Source organism: Stegodyphus dumicola, chromosome 5 (genome assembly GCF_044657685.1).
Source record: "Stegodyphus dumicola isolate Sdum_Otavi_A_Nest chromosome 5, ASM4465768v1".
Lineage (NCBI taxonomy): Eukaryota > Metazoa > Arthropoda > Arachnida > Araneae > Eresidae > Stegodyphus > Stegodyphus dumicola.
In genome coordinates this window covers 153950609-153970070 of record NC_140772.1, presented here as the reverse complement: position 1 = coordinate 153970070, position 19462 = coordinate 153950609, and the positions used below count along the sequence as shown (strand labels likewise).

At 33.1% G+C, this 19462-nt stretch overlaps 1 protein-coding gene across 12 annotated transcripts in view; it reads right to left on the bottom strand.

Moving 5' to 3' along the window:
- Positions 1-19462, bottom strand: part of LOC118189353 (rho-related BTB domain-containing protein 1-like) — a 265646-nt gene that overhangs the window by 88593 nt on the left and 157591 nt on the right. For 11 of the 12 annotated variants that reach the window (XM_085817263.1, XM_085817262.1, XM_085817266.1 and 8 more), the window contains 2 exons: positions 11920-12023; positions 6057-6254 (listed from right to left, as the gene is read on the bottom strand). In XM_085817263.1, coding sequence (XP_085673389.1) covers positions 6057-6254; positions 11920-12023 — 302 coding nt within the window. Of the gene's footprint in view, positions 1-6056; positions 6280-11919; positions 12024-19462 lie in introns of all 12 variants that reach the window. The other variant, XM_035359936.2, reaches the window with a different exon arrangement.

The following is a 19462-nucleotide window of genomic DNA, read 5'->3' as shown; positions in this document are numbered from 1 at the left end:
AAAGTAAGCAAAAATTTGTAGAGAAAATTTGGCTGTCAGACGTACCAAGATGTTCAAAATGTTGGATGCTTTCGAATATACTTTCAGGATACTTCAAAGAATTTAGGTGTTCAAAGAGAAAACACTTGGACGAGTACACCAGCAAATACCATCAATTGAGCTTGTGTTAACGGAAAAGACAAAACGATATCATTGCAGATTAAAGTGAAGAGCGACTGGTTTTAAACTATATGGTTGTGTAAATTACGTTATAGAACATCATATCGTATCATAAATGGTGAATCCCATGATTTCCTCAGTCAAATTATTTGAAGATTCGGGAGTTTATCCAGTGATGTATGTGGATGTCACTTAAAGATGTTTTTTTCCCTTCCTGATCAAACAGCGGCCGAGCGGTAAAGTCGCTGAACACTGGTAGTTCGGTTCGAGGTTCGAATCCCGCGAACGGGCTGGCTGCATGGGCGTTTTCGTGGTTTTCCCCATGTGTAACGTGTATGCGAGCCAGTTTCCCTTAGAAAGTCCTCCAGGAAGGCATCCCTCCCCTTAGGCAGATAGCCGTAGTGTGCTTTGCCATAATAAAATAAACCAAAACCTTTTTATGAAACCAGTCTTTCCTTTCATCTCATAGCTTCAAAATGTTTAGCCTCTAAAGACTGAAGGCTCTGACGAAATACTTCGTGAAGAACTTTCTAAGGGAAACCAACTGTCATACACGGTACACAAGAGAAAATCCACGAAAACGCCCATGCAACCAGCCCGTTTACCGGGGTTCGAACCCCGGAGTGAACTACCAGTGTTCAGCAACTTTACCACTCGGCCGTTTGTGGGCCTTTATGAAATGAAAGGCGATAACTTTATTTAAAATGATTGTCAGAAATACCAAAATGTTTCGAAAAGTTGGATACTTTTCAATATACTTTCAGAATGCTTAAAGAAACAGAGAAGAAAAATAAATTTTTTCGTAAAATTTAGTATTCGTATTTTTTTAAATTTAAAACTTTTCAATCTTATGATATTTGATTCTTGCGATTTCAAAAATAAAATATTTGACTAAAATATGAATAACATTTTAAGAAACCAAATGTAGGATAAAATTGTGTAAAGCAATGGGCACAATGATAAAACTGTTTAAAGCAGTATATGCAAGTCATCCGAAGTTAAAATGTCGGTTATACATCTCTCTTATTTATATTTTTTTTTTCTGAACGGAACATTGAAAGGCGTGTAAAACTGTGCTTTACTGTATTTTCTCTTTTAATATAGTATGCAGTTTTCAAACGCATCATAGTCTGGGTTACAAAGTATTCTTCCGAAAAAAACGCAGTTCAAATAAATAATATCAAATTCTGGAAAATTGATATTAATAAATATATTTAAAATGCTCAGTTCGAAGGAATAAATAGAAAATTTTAAAACAATTTATCTGAAGAAACAATGCAACACAAATAATTAAAATAAAAGTATAAAAATTTTAAAATGACCTAAAATAATAACTATGACGAAAAATATATATAAAGAAAACTATTTGAAAAAAAAAATAAATGCTGCACCTTTATTTACACAGTTCGAATAGGTAAATAGAAACTTTTAAAACAGTTATTCGAAAAAAAAAAAAAAAAAGTGCAACTTAAACAATTAAAATGAAATTCGAAAAGAAAAAATTACTTAAAATAATAAGTTATAATTAAAAATATAATATAAAGAATATTATTTGGAAAAAAGGAATGATGGTGACTTTTTTTCCTAAGGAAACTAGGTTGTCATATATTAAGAAGTTCGCCAAGTGAAGTATTCTTGGCGCAAACTGACAAAAAAAGTGCCAACATAAATTTGTGAATTTCTCCGTAAATTTCACTCCAAATTTTACAAAATTTCATATTTAGGCGTAATTTGAGTCGTAGAATCGAAATATGTAAAAAAATTGGTATGTTATTTCAGAAAATGTCCGATTTTGTGTCAAAATACCTATGTTAGAATAGTGCTATATATAAATCTAATATATATCCTAAGTCGCGCTTTCGAGACATGAAGAACGCAATTTGAATTTTGTCAATCGGCCCAGTAGATCGGGAGATATAGGACTGTCCCATTTTTTTTTTGAGCAGTGTACATGGTTTTATTATATTTTAATTAAATGATAGTTATTTTGTGAATTATATGTTTGTAGCAAATTGGTATACATTTCAGTGGAAGTAAACATGCATGGAAATAATTTAAATATTTGACACTAAGTATTTGTAACCGTTTTTAATGTTTTGTTACAAATTCGTTGGTGATGTTTATAATAGATAATTTAGAGGTAAAAGTTTTTGGATATTTTATTTATATTATACGTGGAAATGTTCATCCTTAGAAAGGGTATATACTTTTTCACGATCAGGTAATTTCATATATGTGCTTTTTACCAAGTTTAAAGATTCACAAAATTTTCCTGCATTTTCGTGCAACTTTTTGTAATTTATGAGAAAATAGTAGTGTAGATGGATAAAGTCAAGAGTGTGCGCAATGCCATTTTTGTGCAAATCTGGGATTTTTTTTAAGTAAAAATAAGTCGACATGGTTACTGTGTATGTGCGATTCTGAAAAACGCGGCAAGGAGTTTGCAATTCTGCACTTTTTCCCAATTTTGCAGTTAATATTTGTCATGATTAAGCAGTTTTGTTCCATAAAATTTCTAGCATAAGTGTAATTCGGCTAGCAGATTGTTGGAAAAAGTGTTGAGTAAATAAAAAGAAAAGAAACATGTCTTTACTTCGTGAAGACAAAATGGCGGCGAAAAAAAAACAGAGGGTTGCTGTAGCAGAGTTGGTCGCCAAATTTTCGCCAAAAAATTGCCAAGTTACCATAATCCAAAGATTGATCAAATACTGTTGCTGTTTTTCCTAATTTTAAATTTTACAATGCCATGTTTAAAATTTGAAATGAAGTTAGTAGCAGTTAAAACATTGTTTACTGATAATGATGCTACTATAGATTAGAATAATTGCATATAGAGAGTTTTGCAAAATGTGACAAGCCATATAAAAAATGGACCAAACAGATCTCCAGCTTCATTATGTATCTATAAAATTTATTAAAATTCATACCATTCCATTACTAGGCAAATCTCAATTCCCCATTTTTTTTTTTTTTTTTCCTTCTCTTCTCCAATACAGAAAATAAGCACAAATAAATCAAAATTAAGTTAGCAATCCTGGCACCATGAACAGACAATAATAATTTACTATGGCAAACTAAAATTTGATATGAGGAGGGTATCCTGAAAAAATCCTCAACAAACTGGAATCAAAGTAATGAGATGACAGAGCGACTATTGCAATAAATGTGTTAAATTTTAAGCAAGTATTTTTAGAATTTAATTATTTACATGAACAAAAGATACTTCTTGGTGAATATACTTCCTTGTTACTTATTGCTTTGTTCATTCTTAATTTTGTTAAAATACCAAATGAAAAAATATTTTTAATTAATTCTTTACAGTTCAAATTATTCCATTTAAGTTCATTAATAAATTTTAACAAATAAGAGTATAAAATTATAAAACAGCATTATTTCTAATTACTAAACAATGTTAAAAATGAAATTCAGATGCATGAACTACACCAGCATAAGCTCAGTACGAGCTTTTGAGAATGGCCTCTGTCTACCTTATTAAATGGGACTTGAAATCTGTGAAAGGTGCAATAAAACTGGGTTGCTCAAACATATGTGCTTAATTAAGACACAATAACACGCCGAATAAATACTAATTCAGAAGTCAAACAACAAAAATCAGCGTTATATTTACAAAATTTTCACAGTAAATTTTCACAGTTTTGTAAATATAACGCTGATTTTTGTTGTTTGACTTCTGAATTAATATGTACTTAATTTTTAATACTTGACATTTATGTTACTTTTCTAATCAAAATTTTTTATTAAAAATGAAGATAAGTTGAATATTAGGATAATTTCAATTCTACTGCATTTTATTACAAAAATTCAAAATTCTTATATTTTAGCAATAAAATAAATAAATAAATTATAATATTTTAAATCTATACATATTATCTGTAGAAGCTAGCAGCCTAATTTTATTAAAAATCCTTTACTACATTTTTACGATTGGAACTACCAGCCTTTGGCTGTTTTATCCATCAAAGTTAATTTCTTTCATAAATTGTATGCAGTTTTTTAAAATAAGGTTACTTTTATTTTCATGAGATCTAATAGTTTTTCACAAGAGTGAAATACTGCTAACACAAGAATGTTAAAAAGTCTGAAATAACTATCACTTGTTAATGTAAAAAACTTCCCTTAAACAATTATTAATACACAGGATGCTCAGAAAGATATTCTTTTTACTTCATTAAAAATAAATCTTATGCATGCAGTTCGGACTACAACTTTTAGTACTACAACTCTTATGCATGCAGTTCGGACTATAACAAAGTTTTATGCTAATGTGTAAACATGATTCCTTCACTACTTATAATATTCCCCAATATGCATGCCTTATGCAGTTAATCTGCTTTTGTATCCAAGTAGCTACCTGGTTTAACAGAGACTACCTGAAAATATCTATTGCACATATATCTACAAATTTAAGTTAATGGCAGTACAATGAGGAAATATACAGACAAACTGACACTGGACTGAATTTCATTCAAATGAACTAACAAATATATAATACAGTCAAAAGTCGTTAATTCGAACACCCATAATCCGGACCTCAAAGCTAAAAACTTTCTGCGCATGCACCGCGTTAACACATGCGCATAGGCGTTTACGCATGCACGTAAGACCTTTTACCACTGCGCATATGCGTTTGCGCAAGCACAGAATACGTTTTCGCGTGCGCGTTTTATGTATAACGGACGGTATAATCTAAAATTATCTATTTCAGTTAATGTTGATGATTGCGTTGTTCCTTAATCTTCGAATTGGATCCGGTTTATTATTTTTTGCAGACTGCAAGAGCAATTTTATAAAAGTAAACTTGAACTTTCGATTATGTCAAAAAGAATTTCCGATTCTGGAGCTCCCAAAGGATCGTACAAAACGAAAGTATGTTTCGATGCCCATCAAATAAAAAGTGGAATTGCTGCAAAAAATGGATAAAGACATGAAGAATGTGACAGAGAGGTTAGTGAAAACGAAAAAATTTCGATTGACAAGTTAGTCGGTATTCTCGGCACAACAATTAACGGGACTTGAACAGAGGAACTTTGTAACTGAACAAGAAATTGTGTCTGTTTATAGAATTAAAGAGAAAGTATTATCACATAAAACGAATCAACTTAAAACAACTTACATTGAAAGAAATGTTTAATAAAGTAAACAAATAAATATTAAGCTTTTTTTTGTAAATTTTGATACCCTTTAGATTATAATTGTTCTTTATTTCATAAATTACGGTTTCGTATTTTTAATTTTAGAATTTCTGCATGCCATCTTACAAGATTTAAACTGATGATCTATAATCCGGAAAAATCGATAATCCGGAATCGCCGAAGTCCCGACGAGTCCGGATTAACGACTTTTGACTGTATAACAAATAAAATGGATAAAACATGATCAGATCTTAATGTTTGTTGATGATTTTATCAAGAAGGGATAATAAATGTTTGAAAAGTCGGCCTTTCTTCATGAAATCAGCAATAATTAAAATATTTTTGGATTTTTAGTTTTAAAGTTTTTTCCACTTGATTAAACGACATTAAAATTTACAATTACAAAAGATTTTATTCTTCATTTTCCAAGAGGATAATATCTATTAATAATTTAATTAATCTTAGCTGCATTAGCATTAGGTTTTAACATTGAAGGTCCACTTTTACCCTTTTTGAAGTGTTAGTTAAAATATATATATATATGTTTAAATTAAGCAGTTCAACAGCAAGTTACCCCAGTTTTTTTTTTTTTTTTTTTTAAACATTTACATCTAAGAAAAGACAAGGACTTGCATTGTTCTTGGAAAAATTATACTTTGATCTGATTACTTTATGCCCCCTCCAGGCATAAGTTAATCACAGAACATTCATATCCAAAAGGGGTAAAAAATTCAAAATACCTACCTAAAAAATGGACTGCGATCACGACACAGGCTGAGGAATTGTTCATCTCTATACATATATCGTAAGTCATTTTTGCAGCCCACCAGAACAATTGGAGTGCTAGGACAAAACCTTCGAATTTCAGGATACCATATCACTTTACAATTCCGTAATGACATTGGATTTGCAATTGAAAAGCAAAGAAGCACCACATCTGACCTGCAGTAAATAAAAATATGAAATCCTGAAAAAATATTCAGTATTAAACAAAAATAATATATGCACATAAACTAATTACTAGATGCACTAAATATACAACTAGAACATTACTGTCTACCCTTACCCCAGAAAAAAAAAAAAAAAAAAAAAAAAAAAAAAAGCTTCTAAAACGGGAAAGGGACAGCTAAAGAATTTAATGCCGTTAACAATATGAAATGATACTTTAAAAATAACAAATGCAAATTGATTAAAAAATTAAGCCACACCTAAAAGAAACTATTACAGAAAATTATTAAGGCAGTTTCTTGACAAATATCTGTCTATTCTTTCAACATAAGCAAATTTAGTGGTATATTATCACACAAAAAAATGCAGTGAAGTAATGAAAAAGTCTGCTGCTACATAGAATACATCCTGAAAATTCTGCTCAATTACAAAAAATGGCATACCTTATTTATATTATTAATAAATATTTGCAAAAAAAAAAAAAAAAAAAAAAAAAACTTTTTTTCAGCGTTTTTTTCGATTAGTATCAATATTGCGAAATAGAGGGCACCACAACTCCATTTAGACTGATGATCACCTTTCATTTTGGGGACACATTTAATTTTTCTGCATTAAAACAGTTCATTTTTTACCTCGGGAAACAGAATAACATTTACAGATTCACCATGACAAAATTCATTCATCAAAATGTTATTTTTACAGCACAAAATGTGCATATACATCGATTATATTCAAATATTTTGAAAACCTAAAGGTTTCGGTAAGGTCATTGCTTTTTTTTCGCCAAGTAAGAAACTTGGCAAATTTTTTCACATCTGTGTTGCCTGCACAGTTGAACAGGTTTTGGATGTAGATACCCCTGCCTCAAGCAATTAAGGTCAAAACATTGAATGCTTTCAACAGCCATCTGTAGAGTCTGGAAACCATAACAAATCAATGCATTCAATCAAAAACTTCTCAAGAGCAATGTTTGGCTCTCCACTAAATATAATTGAAATCACAAATTATTCAACTAATACTATTAATAAATATTTGCGAGAATGTGAAAAGACCTGTCAATATTTTTCAGACAGCATTAGGGATATCTTTGAAAACTGCCTCGGTTAACAATTTTGAACCATTCTACGCAAAATCTTGATTGCTGAACTGGTATTTACTTTGGGGTAATTTATAGAATTTAATCATAGAAAAGAATGTGTTCAAATTATACTTATATTTCCTGAATAATCTCCTTATATATTAGGTCAACATTTCATTGAATATGTTGAAATTAAGCGTAACAAAAAAAGGATTTAAAACAGTCTTTAAATATTAGGGATAATGTAATGATTTATATAAAGATTCGTTAAAGTAAATTTTGCCTCTTCAATAATTCTTACTATGATGTTTCTTGTTGAATATTTCAATATTATTTTCGCAGGAAGGATGGCATAATTGAAAATTAAGGAACATCTCGTAAGATAAATTGTAAAATTAGGTAATATTTTGCAGCCAAGCATTTTCACCTAGGCTTTCTTTTAAAGAACCCATCAGATAATGACCCATTCAGTTATATTTACTTTCAAACAGTCAAGCTTCGCCACTGTTAACAGAACTATTACAAGAGATCAAGATCTTGATTTAAGCTGATAATATAATTTAACTTGTTATATGGCACACAGATTTTTTTATTATTATTTGGTATCTGTTATCATCGTTGGATTGGTTATTTAACCCTTAGGGTATGGATTTATTTGAAAAATTTCGTCTGTTGACTTTTCACAAACAACATTCACTGAAGTACTAGAAGAAATTCGCTCTTATAACTGATACCAATCACTTTTGCCACGAACAAAAATGCGCATGTTTAATTTTGTCCTAGTTTGAATGAGAATTAAGATTTATTATCCATAACTTACACAAAACAAGTGCATGAGAAGTCTAAGTCGTCAAATGTTCTCAAAAAGGGTTAATTATGGCAAAACATACAAGGGCTATCTGCATAAATGCCTTTGTTGAGGGCTTTCTAAATGAAACTAGTTTGTTACTTCTACCATGCTATACATGAGGAAAATTGCTTTTGATTGGATTATTTTGGTTACGGGAAAGCCTATGAAAGCTTTTGCCATTTTCTTTGTATTTTTCTTATACAGTTAATTAAGGCTTTTAATTATGTATGAAAATTTCATCTTCATTTCTTTAATTCATGTGATGTTAGAAACAGTAGTGCAGCTAGAGGGGGCTGGTCCACCACAGACAACATAATTTGGAAGTGCCATTTTCATGTAAAATAATATTTGATGGAGGTTAGTTCTGGGGATCGTTCAGTCAAATAAAGAACAATACAATTCCGAATTACCATGTGGAATTAATAGAGATATACATACATTTACATTTTTCTGTAGATCAGGTATCCAAAGAAATCAGCGAGAGATTTTAACAGCTATGCACTCTTATACCATTTTTATGCTTTCAAAACTTTAAAATTGCAAATATCAACTAAATTGTGATCTCGGTGCATTAAACCTTCAGGGGTCGCAACATTAAGCAATTCTTTCTTTCCAAACACGTGCGATATTGGTCAGACATAAATTTGTAATACAAGCTGCGTTTGCTTGCGCCCACTGAGAAGCGTAACTGGAATATGAGCTGAGCCGTCACCATCAAGATAAATAAGGCTTGCACTCTGAATCGAAACTAGCTTGTGACATCATGGTTAAGGAACCCACAGCAGTAACTTACACGATGACACTCCCTGAAACTTTCTCCACATTCTTTGTCCACCCCACATATCAGTAGCTCCCTGTCTCTTAATGCTGTTAGACATACTTCACACGCTTTTGGTAAATCCACAGATTTCATTAGTTTTATTAATATGCTTTTTCATGTTAACTGCTTAGTGATAGATTTTTGTTTCTCCATATTTTCATGAGAAATATTGCTATCATCACTATGACTTCCCATTCTTTGTTCCTGGATGTAAAGGAAATTATGATAAAGAAATTCAACTAAGAAATGAAAATATGAACCCATGAACTAATTTGTCTGATGATGAAAATGTGAAGTTCTTAAGTAAATTTTTTAATTGGCTGGATATTTGGAAAAGATTGGGATGAACTACAGGGAATTTTGCAAAAGAAACTCATCATACTCACACAACTTGTGCTTTGTTAGAAATGAAGCAATATTGTATCGAAGAACTTAAAATGAAATATGTTCTCTGAAAAAATACAAACTGATTCCTTAGAAGAGAGATTCGGAAAGTACAGATTTTTAGCCGGATTGCAATATCATGCCTTAGTGAGGCAAATATTTTAATGCAAGTCCAAACTCAGATTACAAAACACTTTTTCATTTATAGCTGCAACTTTTGGTCAAATTACTATTGATGAGTTTAATGCTATGTCTTCATGTGAAAAAGAAGATGAAATAATTAGTGACCTAAATATTTATGTAACTAATGAGGATATTTTAGGCATCCAAAGTGTAATGCCAGTCTTTAAATATCTTGCAGGATATTTTGTTTATGTCATGTGGAAAAAACAAAAGTGTTCATCATGTATGTCCCAGTTTTCAATTGATAAAGAACTGATATGCGAAGATGCATATTGCTTAATTTCAAGTATGGGTACAGGATGTTTAAAGTATCCTCACCCAGACATTGTTAACATTATTTTGAACTTCTTTCTGAGCAAAATCAATGAAATTTTGTGGCGACTCTTGCATTTTCTATTATAAATAGGCTAAAATTATTTAATTCAATTGATATAAGTAAGTTAGGTCATGCTGCCAAATATTGTGTCAAACAAATTTTGTGGGTGTCCGTAAACATTTTACTGAAGAATTACTTTTGTAACAAAAAAATAATAATAATAACTATAGAAAACCCTGTATAAAAAGAAGACTACAAACACTACAGAAAGCAAACAGTTAAAATAAGGTATTTATATTTTGAAAAATATTCTATTGGATTTTAACAATATCAGATATTTGATTGCATATTAATTTGTAAACTTTTTTTTTGGTTTCATAATTTGTATTTTTTTATTCATTATGATTTAAGGGATATATTTATGTTTACTTTTGACATCTGAAGCATTACACTGAATTTTTTTTTTTTTTCTGATGACTGATTTTCTGATAAAACTGATGACTTTTTTTTGGTCATACTGCACAACATTCATAGAGTATATGGCTGAAAAACTCATAAAAACAGCACAAGGACCACTCCTGCACTTTTTTCCCCCAAAATTGTAAGTAATTTAAATTTAACGAAATTAAAAATTGTATGTGCTATTAAATTAATTAATAGAATTTTTTTCCTTCATGTATTAAATTATATTTATTTATTATATTATTATATTTATTATAAAATTATCTGTATTTATTTTCATATTTAAAAATAGTATTTTAATGTCATCATCTAAGTTATACTTAACTAACAAAATGCAACAGATCACATACTACATCAAATTTGTTTGTTTTATGCAGCTTCACATCTTGTATTGATTTACAGATTAGCAAAATGTGTTTTTCAGAAACTTGAAATGTATTTTTCATCAAACTTTTAAGTCAATTTCAATTTTAATTAAACTCACTACTAGTTTAATCAATAGTGATTTTCAACTGTAAAAAGTATACTCGCACAAATTATTTACATAATTAAAAAACTTCTATTCCCCTGTCAAAAAAAGAGTCTGAACTTAGTCACCAAAAGTGAAATGTTTGAATAAGCAATCTGTTACATACAAATTTCAGATGTTTCTTAACGATTATGCAGTAATCTGTCATTTTAACAAATACTACTAATATATATACATATATGTCATATTTTGGCAGTCGGGCACATGAATGAAGCAAGGCATTAAATGATGACACAGAAGAAGTTAGCTGTTTTGATTTCACATTCTTTATTCAATTCAAATAGCAAATCATTATTCTTTTGGATTCTCCAAGATTACATATGTGATAGTAATTTAGACTAAATAGGATTAACTTTAAATTGTCTGCATAATACTATTCAAACAAAGAAATACAAACGGGAAGAGCGGCAGCAAGGGTCATATAGGGGCAGGAGGAGAAAAGCAATCTGATGAAAAATGGCATGAACTCTACAACTATATTAGCAATTACATAATGTTTCAAGAATGTTCTCGAAAGTACTGGTCTAGGGGGAAGATCCTGAAATTGCGGAAAGTTAATTAGAGGTTGCCTCTTCGCGTAGAGCAAAGCCATTGTATTTTTTATATTTTACACACGCATATATATATATATATTACAGCAATATATGTCTAGAAAATGCTAATTTAAAATATTAATTTAAATACTGACTAAATTTTTTTTCTTATAATAATTCATGGTTTTAATTAAATTTTTGTTCCTTGGAGATGGTATATAATAAGTTCTCTAATTATAAATTATTGTTTTGTATACATATATATATATATATACATATTATATGATTAATAATTTTCACATCTATTTAGAAGAAATGGACAAAAAGTTTACAAGTAAAATATTTTTAAAAAGGCATCTTTTTAAATTTCTACATATTTAGTTATTACATTACTTTTCATAAAACTTTATGAATTACATTTCAGATAAAACTTAAATTTTATTAAAAATTACCGTAACACAGATTCAAATCACAGAAAACAAAACTGATATTCAAAACATTTACCTTCCATATGCAAATCTCCTGTCTTTATCATGATCTCCAAATGTGTCCCATAATCTAAGTGACACATTTACTCCATCAACAACTTCACATGAACGTTCAAGTACCTATTAAAAAACACAACATAATATTACTACAAATTTAATAATGAACATTACAAAATGTTGGGCAAAAAATTAAACCAAAGGAATTAAAATTTATAAAACAATTACCACACAGCTCTAAAAATACATGATAAAATATAAAGGGAAATTTTATTAATAACAGAAAAGCAAAACATCACATTCTGTTCAATTGTATAAAGCTATCATACAATAAATAACGGACTTCAATAATCTCCCCCCAAATAATTTCGCAAAATACTAACAACAGTTAAAAGGGAAAAAAAAAAATCCATTTTTGAAACAAGTTTTATTACCAGTATATTCAGAAATAATATTGTACAAAACGAGTTTTTACAAATATTGTCAAATCCAAACAATTCATGACAGTCATTGATTAAAAACTGAAGGCATATTGTCACCGATCAGTAACTTAAAAGTAACAGTCGTGAGCATTTTTCATAATCTCATAACATTTAATTTTGGTCATGACAACCCAAAATATAATACCTGAGGGTCTCATGCTTCTTTTAACAAAGTATATACTTCTAAACGAGTCTTCCACATTGGATTTTCATGTGTTTTTACCCTGCACTGCCATTGCAAATACAAGCATCTATATTGTTACACATTTTGTAAATAGTAGACAGAAGATTTAGTGCAATAATGAAAAGCGCAATTACGCAAAATTGTAAGTATTTTTTCTGTGTGTATTCTTTTTCTGTAATGTAACATGAAATATTTTGAGAATACAGAGCAAGTCCATTTAACACTGAGTTAATGGGTTTCTTGATAATTTGCTGGCAATGGTTTGGACAGCTAATTTTTGTTGCCAAATTTCACCAAACCACTGGCCACTATTTGGTGACATTTTAGTGCGGTCAACACCATCTTAGACAACCAGCAGTGTACCATATACATGCATGGGGGCAAAGTGACTTTAAAAAAATCGCTATGCACTGAAACGCCTATGTCATTGTGTTAATATTGCACGTAATATAAGACAAGCTGGTGTAATTTTCAGCTGCCATTCTAGTCACCAGCACAACCCCCCGTATGTTCTGTACTTTTAGTTAATTCATTTTATTTTAAGTTAGATTTTTTTGTTTATACTTATTTCCTTGAATTATGTATTTTGCCTTATTTTATGTATTATTTTTACTGTTTTATCAGTCACTCTGTTATTTGTCATATTCATAATTAATGCACCATTCAACTGATTATAACTGTCAAACCTGTATTTGACTATCCATAGCAGTCATTTATTGTTCATGTTGTGGGAGCCTATTGACAACACTTACTATAACTCTGTAAATGTGAAAGTGAAATTGATTCTTGTTGTTGCAAGTTGTTAGTTCAGCGTGAGTTCGGAGTACCAAGGTAGCTCCAGGTTAACTTTCTCTTTAGATTCGCCGTGCACTGTGTTGTGTTAGACGTTCTCAGTAGTTTTAAGTGTAATTACTGATTATACTCTGCTATACTGTGCGAGTATTTCTGTGGAAAATTCCAGAACTCTGAAATGTTTCTTTTGATAGAATAAATTTTACGCATCTATATTCGGACCTGTGTGCATTCAATCTATTGCAAACCCATATGCTCGTAACACTTTTTGCTGTCAGAAGTGGGACTGAATGAGAGTGACAAAAGCGATGGATGAGAAATTAAGACTGCTCATGGCAGCCTTTGCGGCATTCAATGAAGAGATGAGAGGATGTCAAGAAAAGATGGAAGAAGCCATCAACTCCATTACAGAAGGGACGAAAGCTGGACAAAAGAAAATGAAAGAGAAATTACTGCCATAATGGAAAAAAAATTCGAGGCTATGAAAGGCAGAATAGACAAAGTTGAAAGCAGAGTTGGAGAAACTGAAGAAAGTTTCTGCTGTCCAAGGACATATGGAACAACAAATTGAAGACAGGGTTTCTGCTGCTACTGTCGTCAAAGAAGTTGGCACCTTAAAGAAACGCATAGAGACAGCAGAAAGCAATTCTGATGACTTTAAATGTTTACCCGTGCCTTCTCGTTCCTCTCTGAAGCTATCCACATATGATGAGAAGACCTCCTGGCAAGTGCAGATGACACATTTTTCTATAGTGGCGGATGCGAATGGAAGGAATTCCCAAGCTAAGTCCTGTCAACTCGGCGCCTCTCTGACAGCAGACACAGCGAATAACCTTCAAACTTTTCCTGAAAACCAGAGACTAGACTTCAAAGCTGTATCCAGTTTCGTATTTAAAATATTATAGCAGGCTTCAATTGACCTGTCAACTGAAGCCCATGGAAACACTAAATAGAATTACCACGGATGTTGAAAGTCTGTCCCATCTTGCCTTTTCAGAATGCCTGACAGAAGCAAGGCATATCCTGCAGTACTTCATTGTTGGCATCCAGAATCCTGAAGAAATACAGAAAGCTCTGCGAATGGCGGATGTCAAGGACTTAAGCGCTCTAGTGTATGCCATGAAATTTTAGGCAGCCCAGTAAGCTACTAATAGGGACCGCTACCCAATCAGAGGTGCTCATGTCTAGGAGTAAGTGCATCAAATAGTTGCTCATCTAGACAATTTAAGCAGACAAGGTCAACGCCTTGAGACGGAAAAGGAGAAATAACAAACTTACCATAAAGTGCTGAAGCTACAGCCATGTACAAAGGTACTGCAGAACGCCCAACGGTAAATGGACACAGGAAAAAAGACTGCTCCCTAGTAAGGACGCAAGAAACAAATTAGTGGACATCTTGTGGAGCAGAGATTAAAGATATTGAGAAGCCCCATTTTAAAGCACTTCAGATTTCGGCACTGAATGCCGGCAGTAATGGACTTTTCATCATGCGATACGTCAATGGAGTTCCTTGCAATATAACCATCGATACAAGAACCGATGTTACCATCATTCGAAAAGATCTGGCTCAACAACTGGAAGGTAAACTCATCTGGACACTGTCCTGCGTTACCCTCTAAACAGTGTCCAAAAGAATGACATCGACTGAAAATTAAACATTAACATCCTGTTTGGAAATGTCGCTTACCATCACACGGAATATGAGGCAGATATTACAAATCCTTGCACAATCGGATTGGATTTCCAAAGGAAATTCAATCTTTCCTTGGACTTTAAAAATAATGAACTGCATTCTGCCTCTTAGGACATAACCCGATTCAGAATTAATGATGCAGAAGTTAAACCCATGCACCAAATCATAGCTCAAGACGCTACCAATGTACCAGCTAGAACAGAATTTTAATTACCAGGATTCATAGCTGGAAACAGAAATTTCCAGTATGGTATAATGGAATATCCCAAAACTTAACATCCCATGATGAGTACTAGTAGCCTCTGCACTTGTAGACGTATACAGGATTGTTATCCCGGTGAGAGTTGCCAATGTAACTGATAAGGTGAAAGCTATTAGGAAAGGTGAAGTAGTTGCAGCATGTACTCCAGTGACCAGTATTAAACGAAAGAGTAACACTTCAGAATCCGTGTCTTTTGAAAGCTTTACATCAGATTAACTGCAGAATGTGCAATTAAACGGCGAAGAGAGGAATGCTGCTGAACGTGTCTTTCAAGAATTTGAAGATGTTTTCTCCCACTTGTTTTCTCACATAGGTTGAACCAATTTAACATAACATAGTATAGAATCGATACAAGGAATCATCCACCAATCAAGCAATATCCAAGACGTCTACCAACTGCTAAACAAGAGGAAGGGAAACTTCTAAAGAACATGCAAGAAGGCAAGGTTATTGAATCTCCAGTAAGTCTATGGGCCTCTCCCATCATCCGGTCAGAACAAAAGCTGGTTAACTGAATTTTGCGTTGACTATCGATTGAAAGTGGTTACGAAGAAAGATAGCTACCCTCTTCCTAGAACTGACAATATTTTGGACATTCTTTCTGGAAGCAAGTGGTTTTCGACACTTGATTTAAAGAGTGGATCCTGGCAGGTAGGGATACACTCTGACCGAATAGACGGCATTTACTACCTGGCAAGGACTTTGGCAGTTCAAAGTTATGCCGCTTGGACTATGTAATATGTCGACAACATTCGAATGCCTTATAGAGACTGTGTTGACAGGTATCTTCTGCAAAGCCTCTCTGATATACCTGGATGACTTCATCATTGCCGGGAAGAGTTTTAAAAAATATCTAGAAAATCATACAGGTTCTTCAGAAACTGAAAGGAGCCAATCTAAAGTTGAGGTCCACTATTCAGAGAGGGAATGACTTAATTCGGACATGTCATGTCTGCCCAAAGTATGGCTACAGATCCAAAAAAAAAGTTTCAGCAGCTAAAGATTAGAGACATCCCGAAAGTATCCATCAGTTAAGAAGTTTCCTAGGGCCTTGCACCTACTATAGGAGATTTCTGAAAGACTTTTCTTCCATCGCAAGACCCCTTCAAAAAATGACAAAGAATAAGCAAACGTTTTTGCGGACAAAAGAATATGAGGACGCATTTAACAGAAGAAAGAAAGAAGAAAGCTTTTGCATCTGCTCCCATCCTAGCATCAATTCAACAAACCCTTTATTCTCGATATGGTTGGTTGGTTGATTTTTTAAACGGCACAAAACCTCGAAGGTTATTATTATGCGCCAGACAAATGGTGAGTAAAATTCAAGATGCATAAACACATTGTATCAAGTGAATTGATGGAATGAAACTGAAATGCTGATGAAGGCAAGAAGAAATGGCTTTAAAATGTCCAGGCAGAAATGAAAAATGCTCTAGCAACAAGTAGAGCAGGATAAAATGTAGTTCAAATCATATGGTAAAAAAAGATGTCTTTTAAAAAAACTTATGAGGTTGGTGTGAGGGTTTCTTCCAATGAGATATGTTAACATTCGCATTTATAGAGCGAAGAGAGTTAAAATAAAATTCACGTTTCTGACTAAAAGCAGGACAGCAGGTTAAAATGTGATTAACTGAAATGGGAACGTTGCAAGTGCCACAAATAAGCTCATTATCTCCTTTCAAGAGGTACTGATGTGTCAGTCTGCAATGACCAATTCGTAAGCGAGTCAGTAGTACATCCTCCTTCCGATCTCTCTTGACTAACAGTACTCCAAATTGGGTTTTACCTGCCTTAATCTGTTCAGAGTTTAGCATTCCCAGAATCCTTGCCACCTGAACAAGACCTTTGTTCTAATGTAATTCCGTATGTCTGTAAAAGGGACATTATTTTATGAGGTAATATCAGCAGATTTTGCTGCAATATCGGCGAGTTCATTGCCTTTGATACCAGCATGTCCAGGCACTCATCAGTTCGCAATATAATAACCTGCGTTTCTCAAACGGAGGTGTGCCTTTAAAATTTCTAAGACCAAAGGGTGGCTGGTATTTGTATTTATTGATTCAAGAGCACTTAGAGAATCAGAGTAGATGATGAACTTTCTGCTATTCTGCCTAGAGATAAAGATTACGGAATTCAAAATGGCAAAAGTTTCCACACTAAAGACAGATGCAGCCTTATGAAGTTTACTACTCTTTATTTCTTTATCACAAACAAAAGCTGCCCCGACGTGATCATGATTCTTTGAGCCATCAGTAAAAATTGCTTTGTAGTTAGAATAACTGCTTCTATGCCCTAGGAAAATTTGTTGGTATTGGATATCATTGGTACTGCTCTTCTTTAGTTCTCCAAAAATCTTAAGTAGGTGAATGTTCACTGCTTGCCAGGGAGCAATACCGAAAAGGTCAAAGCTTTTGGGATGCAGATCATTTAGGTTGAATTCTTCAATCACTGAGTGAATGCGAAGATCAAAAGGTGGGATACATGAAGGACGGACATGGTAAAGACGCCAGTACTGATCAGATGTCATGAGTCGGACAGGATGTTCGGCCTGTGACATTACTTTATAATGAAGATCAATGGACAACTGCTGGCGTCTGAATTCCAAAGATGGTTCAAAACAGATGACATAGGCTCCACAGCAAATCTGTAGCGCTTGATGGTGGACTGGGTCCAATTTCAGGAGTACAGAAGGTCTTGCTGATCTGTAGATAACACAGTCACAGTCAAGCTTGGAAAGGATTAAAGATCTATAAATGCGGAGCATAGAACAACGTTCTGCTCCCCATGAGGTACTGGTCAGGACTTTCAGTATGTTGAGAGCTTTAGCACATTTTTTATTTAGATTTAGGATATGCGGAAGGAAAGTCAGCTTTCTGTCAAAGATAACTCCTAACAATTTTGCTTCTGGCTCAACGCGGATCAAAGAGCCGTCAAGATGCAGCTCTGGATCAAGATGTAGATTTCTTCTGCGACAGAAGTGCATGCAGACTGTCTTCTGGCTAGAAAATTTAAAACCATTGTTGTTGGACCACTTTATGATTCTATTTAGAGCAATTTGTAGTTGTCTCTCAATGTATCTCATATCTTGACCTTGACAATAGATCATCGGATCATCAACATACAGGAAACCATGCACTGTGGGAGGAAGTTCTCTTAAAATGGAATTAATTTTCAGGCTGAAAAGAGTGACACTGAGCACTGAACCTTGTGGTACACCTTCTTGTTGTACAAAGACTTGAGAAAGCAACGAACCAATCTTGACTTGGAAAGTGCGGTCCTTCAGAAAGTTTTGAATAAAGATGGGTAGATTACCTCGCAATCCAGTGCTATAAAGGTCATGAAGAGTTCCATGCTGCCAAGTTCTTTTTCATGTCAAAGATTGAAACCACATGATTTCTTTTCACAAATGCATTACGTACTGCGGTTTCTAAAAACAGGGCATTATCAAGTGAAGATCCTTCCTTACGGAAACCACTTTGGTAAGGCGATAGACAATGATTAGTCTCCAGATAGTAGGTGAGACGGTGTTTTACCATTTTTTCCATAATCTTGCAAAGGCAGCTAGTGAGCGCGATGGGGCGATAATTTAAAGGATTTTTCGGCTCCTTGCCGGGTTTTACTAAAGGAATAAAATAGGCCCTGCACCAGGCAGTAGGAAAAATTTGTTCCTTCCATATCTTATTATGAAGAGCAAGAAGGACCACTAGAGATTCATAGGGCAGGGCAAGTCCTATCAGTGCGAGATATGACATTTCTTAATTCAAACATGACGAGATCTTTATTATAAGATTCTGCATTAGAATGGAATTCTGCATTAGAAGTCGATTTGAATCCTTTCCAAGTGCATCTTTGTGGGCAGAAACTCTTTTGAGTAATTGCTACTGCCAGATACAGCAGCAAATGTATCACCTAAAGCATCTAGTACTTATCACCTTTCTATCTTTTTCTAGAACAGAGAAGAGATAATCATTATATAGTCCAGAGGCGGACTCTTTCCTAAACCTGCTTGCTAGACATTGAGGAGGTAATAGTGGACGCGTAGGCTGCCCATGATTTTCTCTGACTTTGCTGTCTCATTTTTCTTGCATTCGCCTTAGCTTTTTTAAAAGCAAGAAGATCTGCCAGTGTTGGATATCGGTGAAAGATATG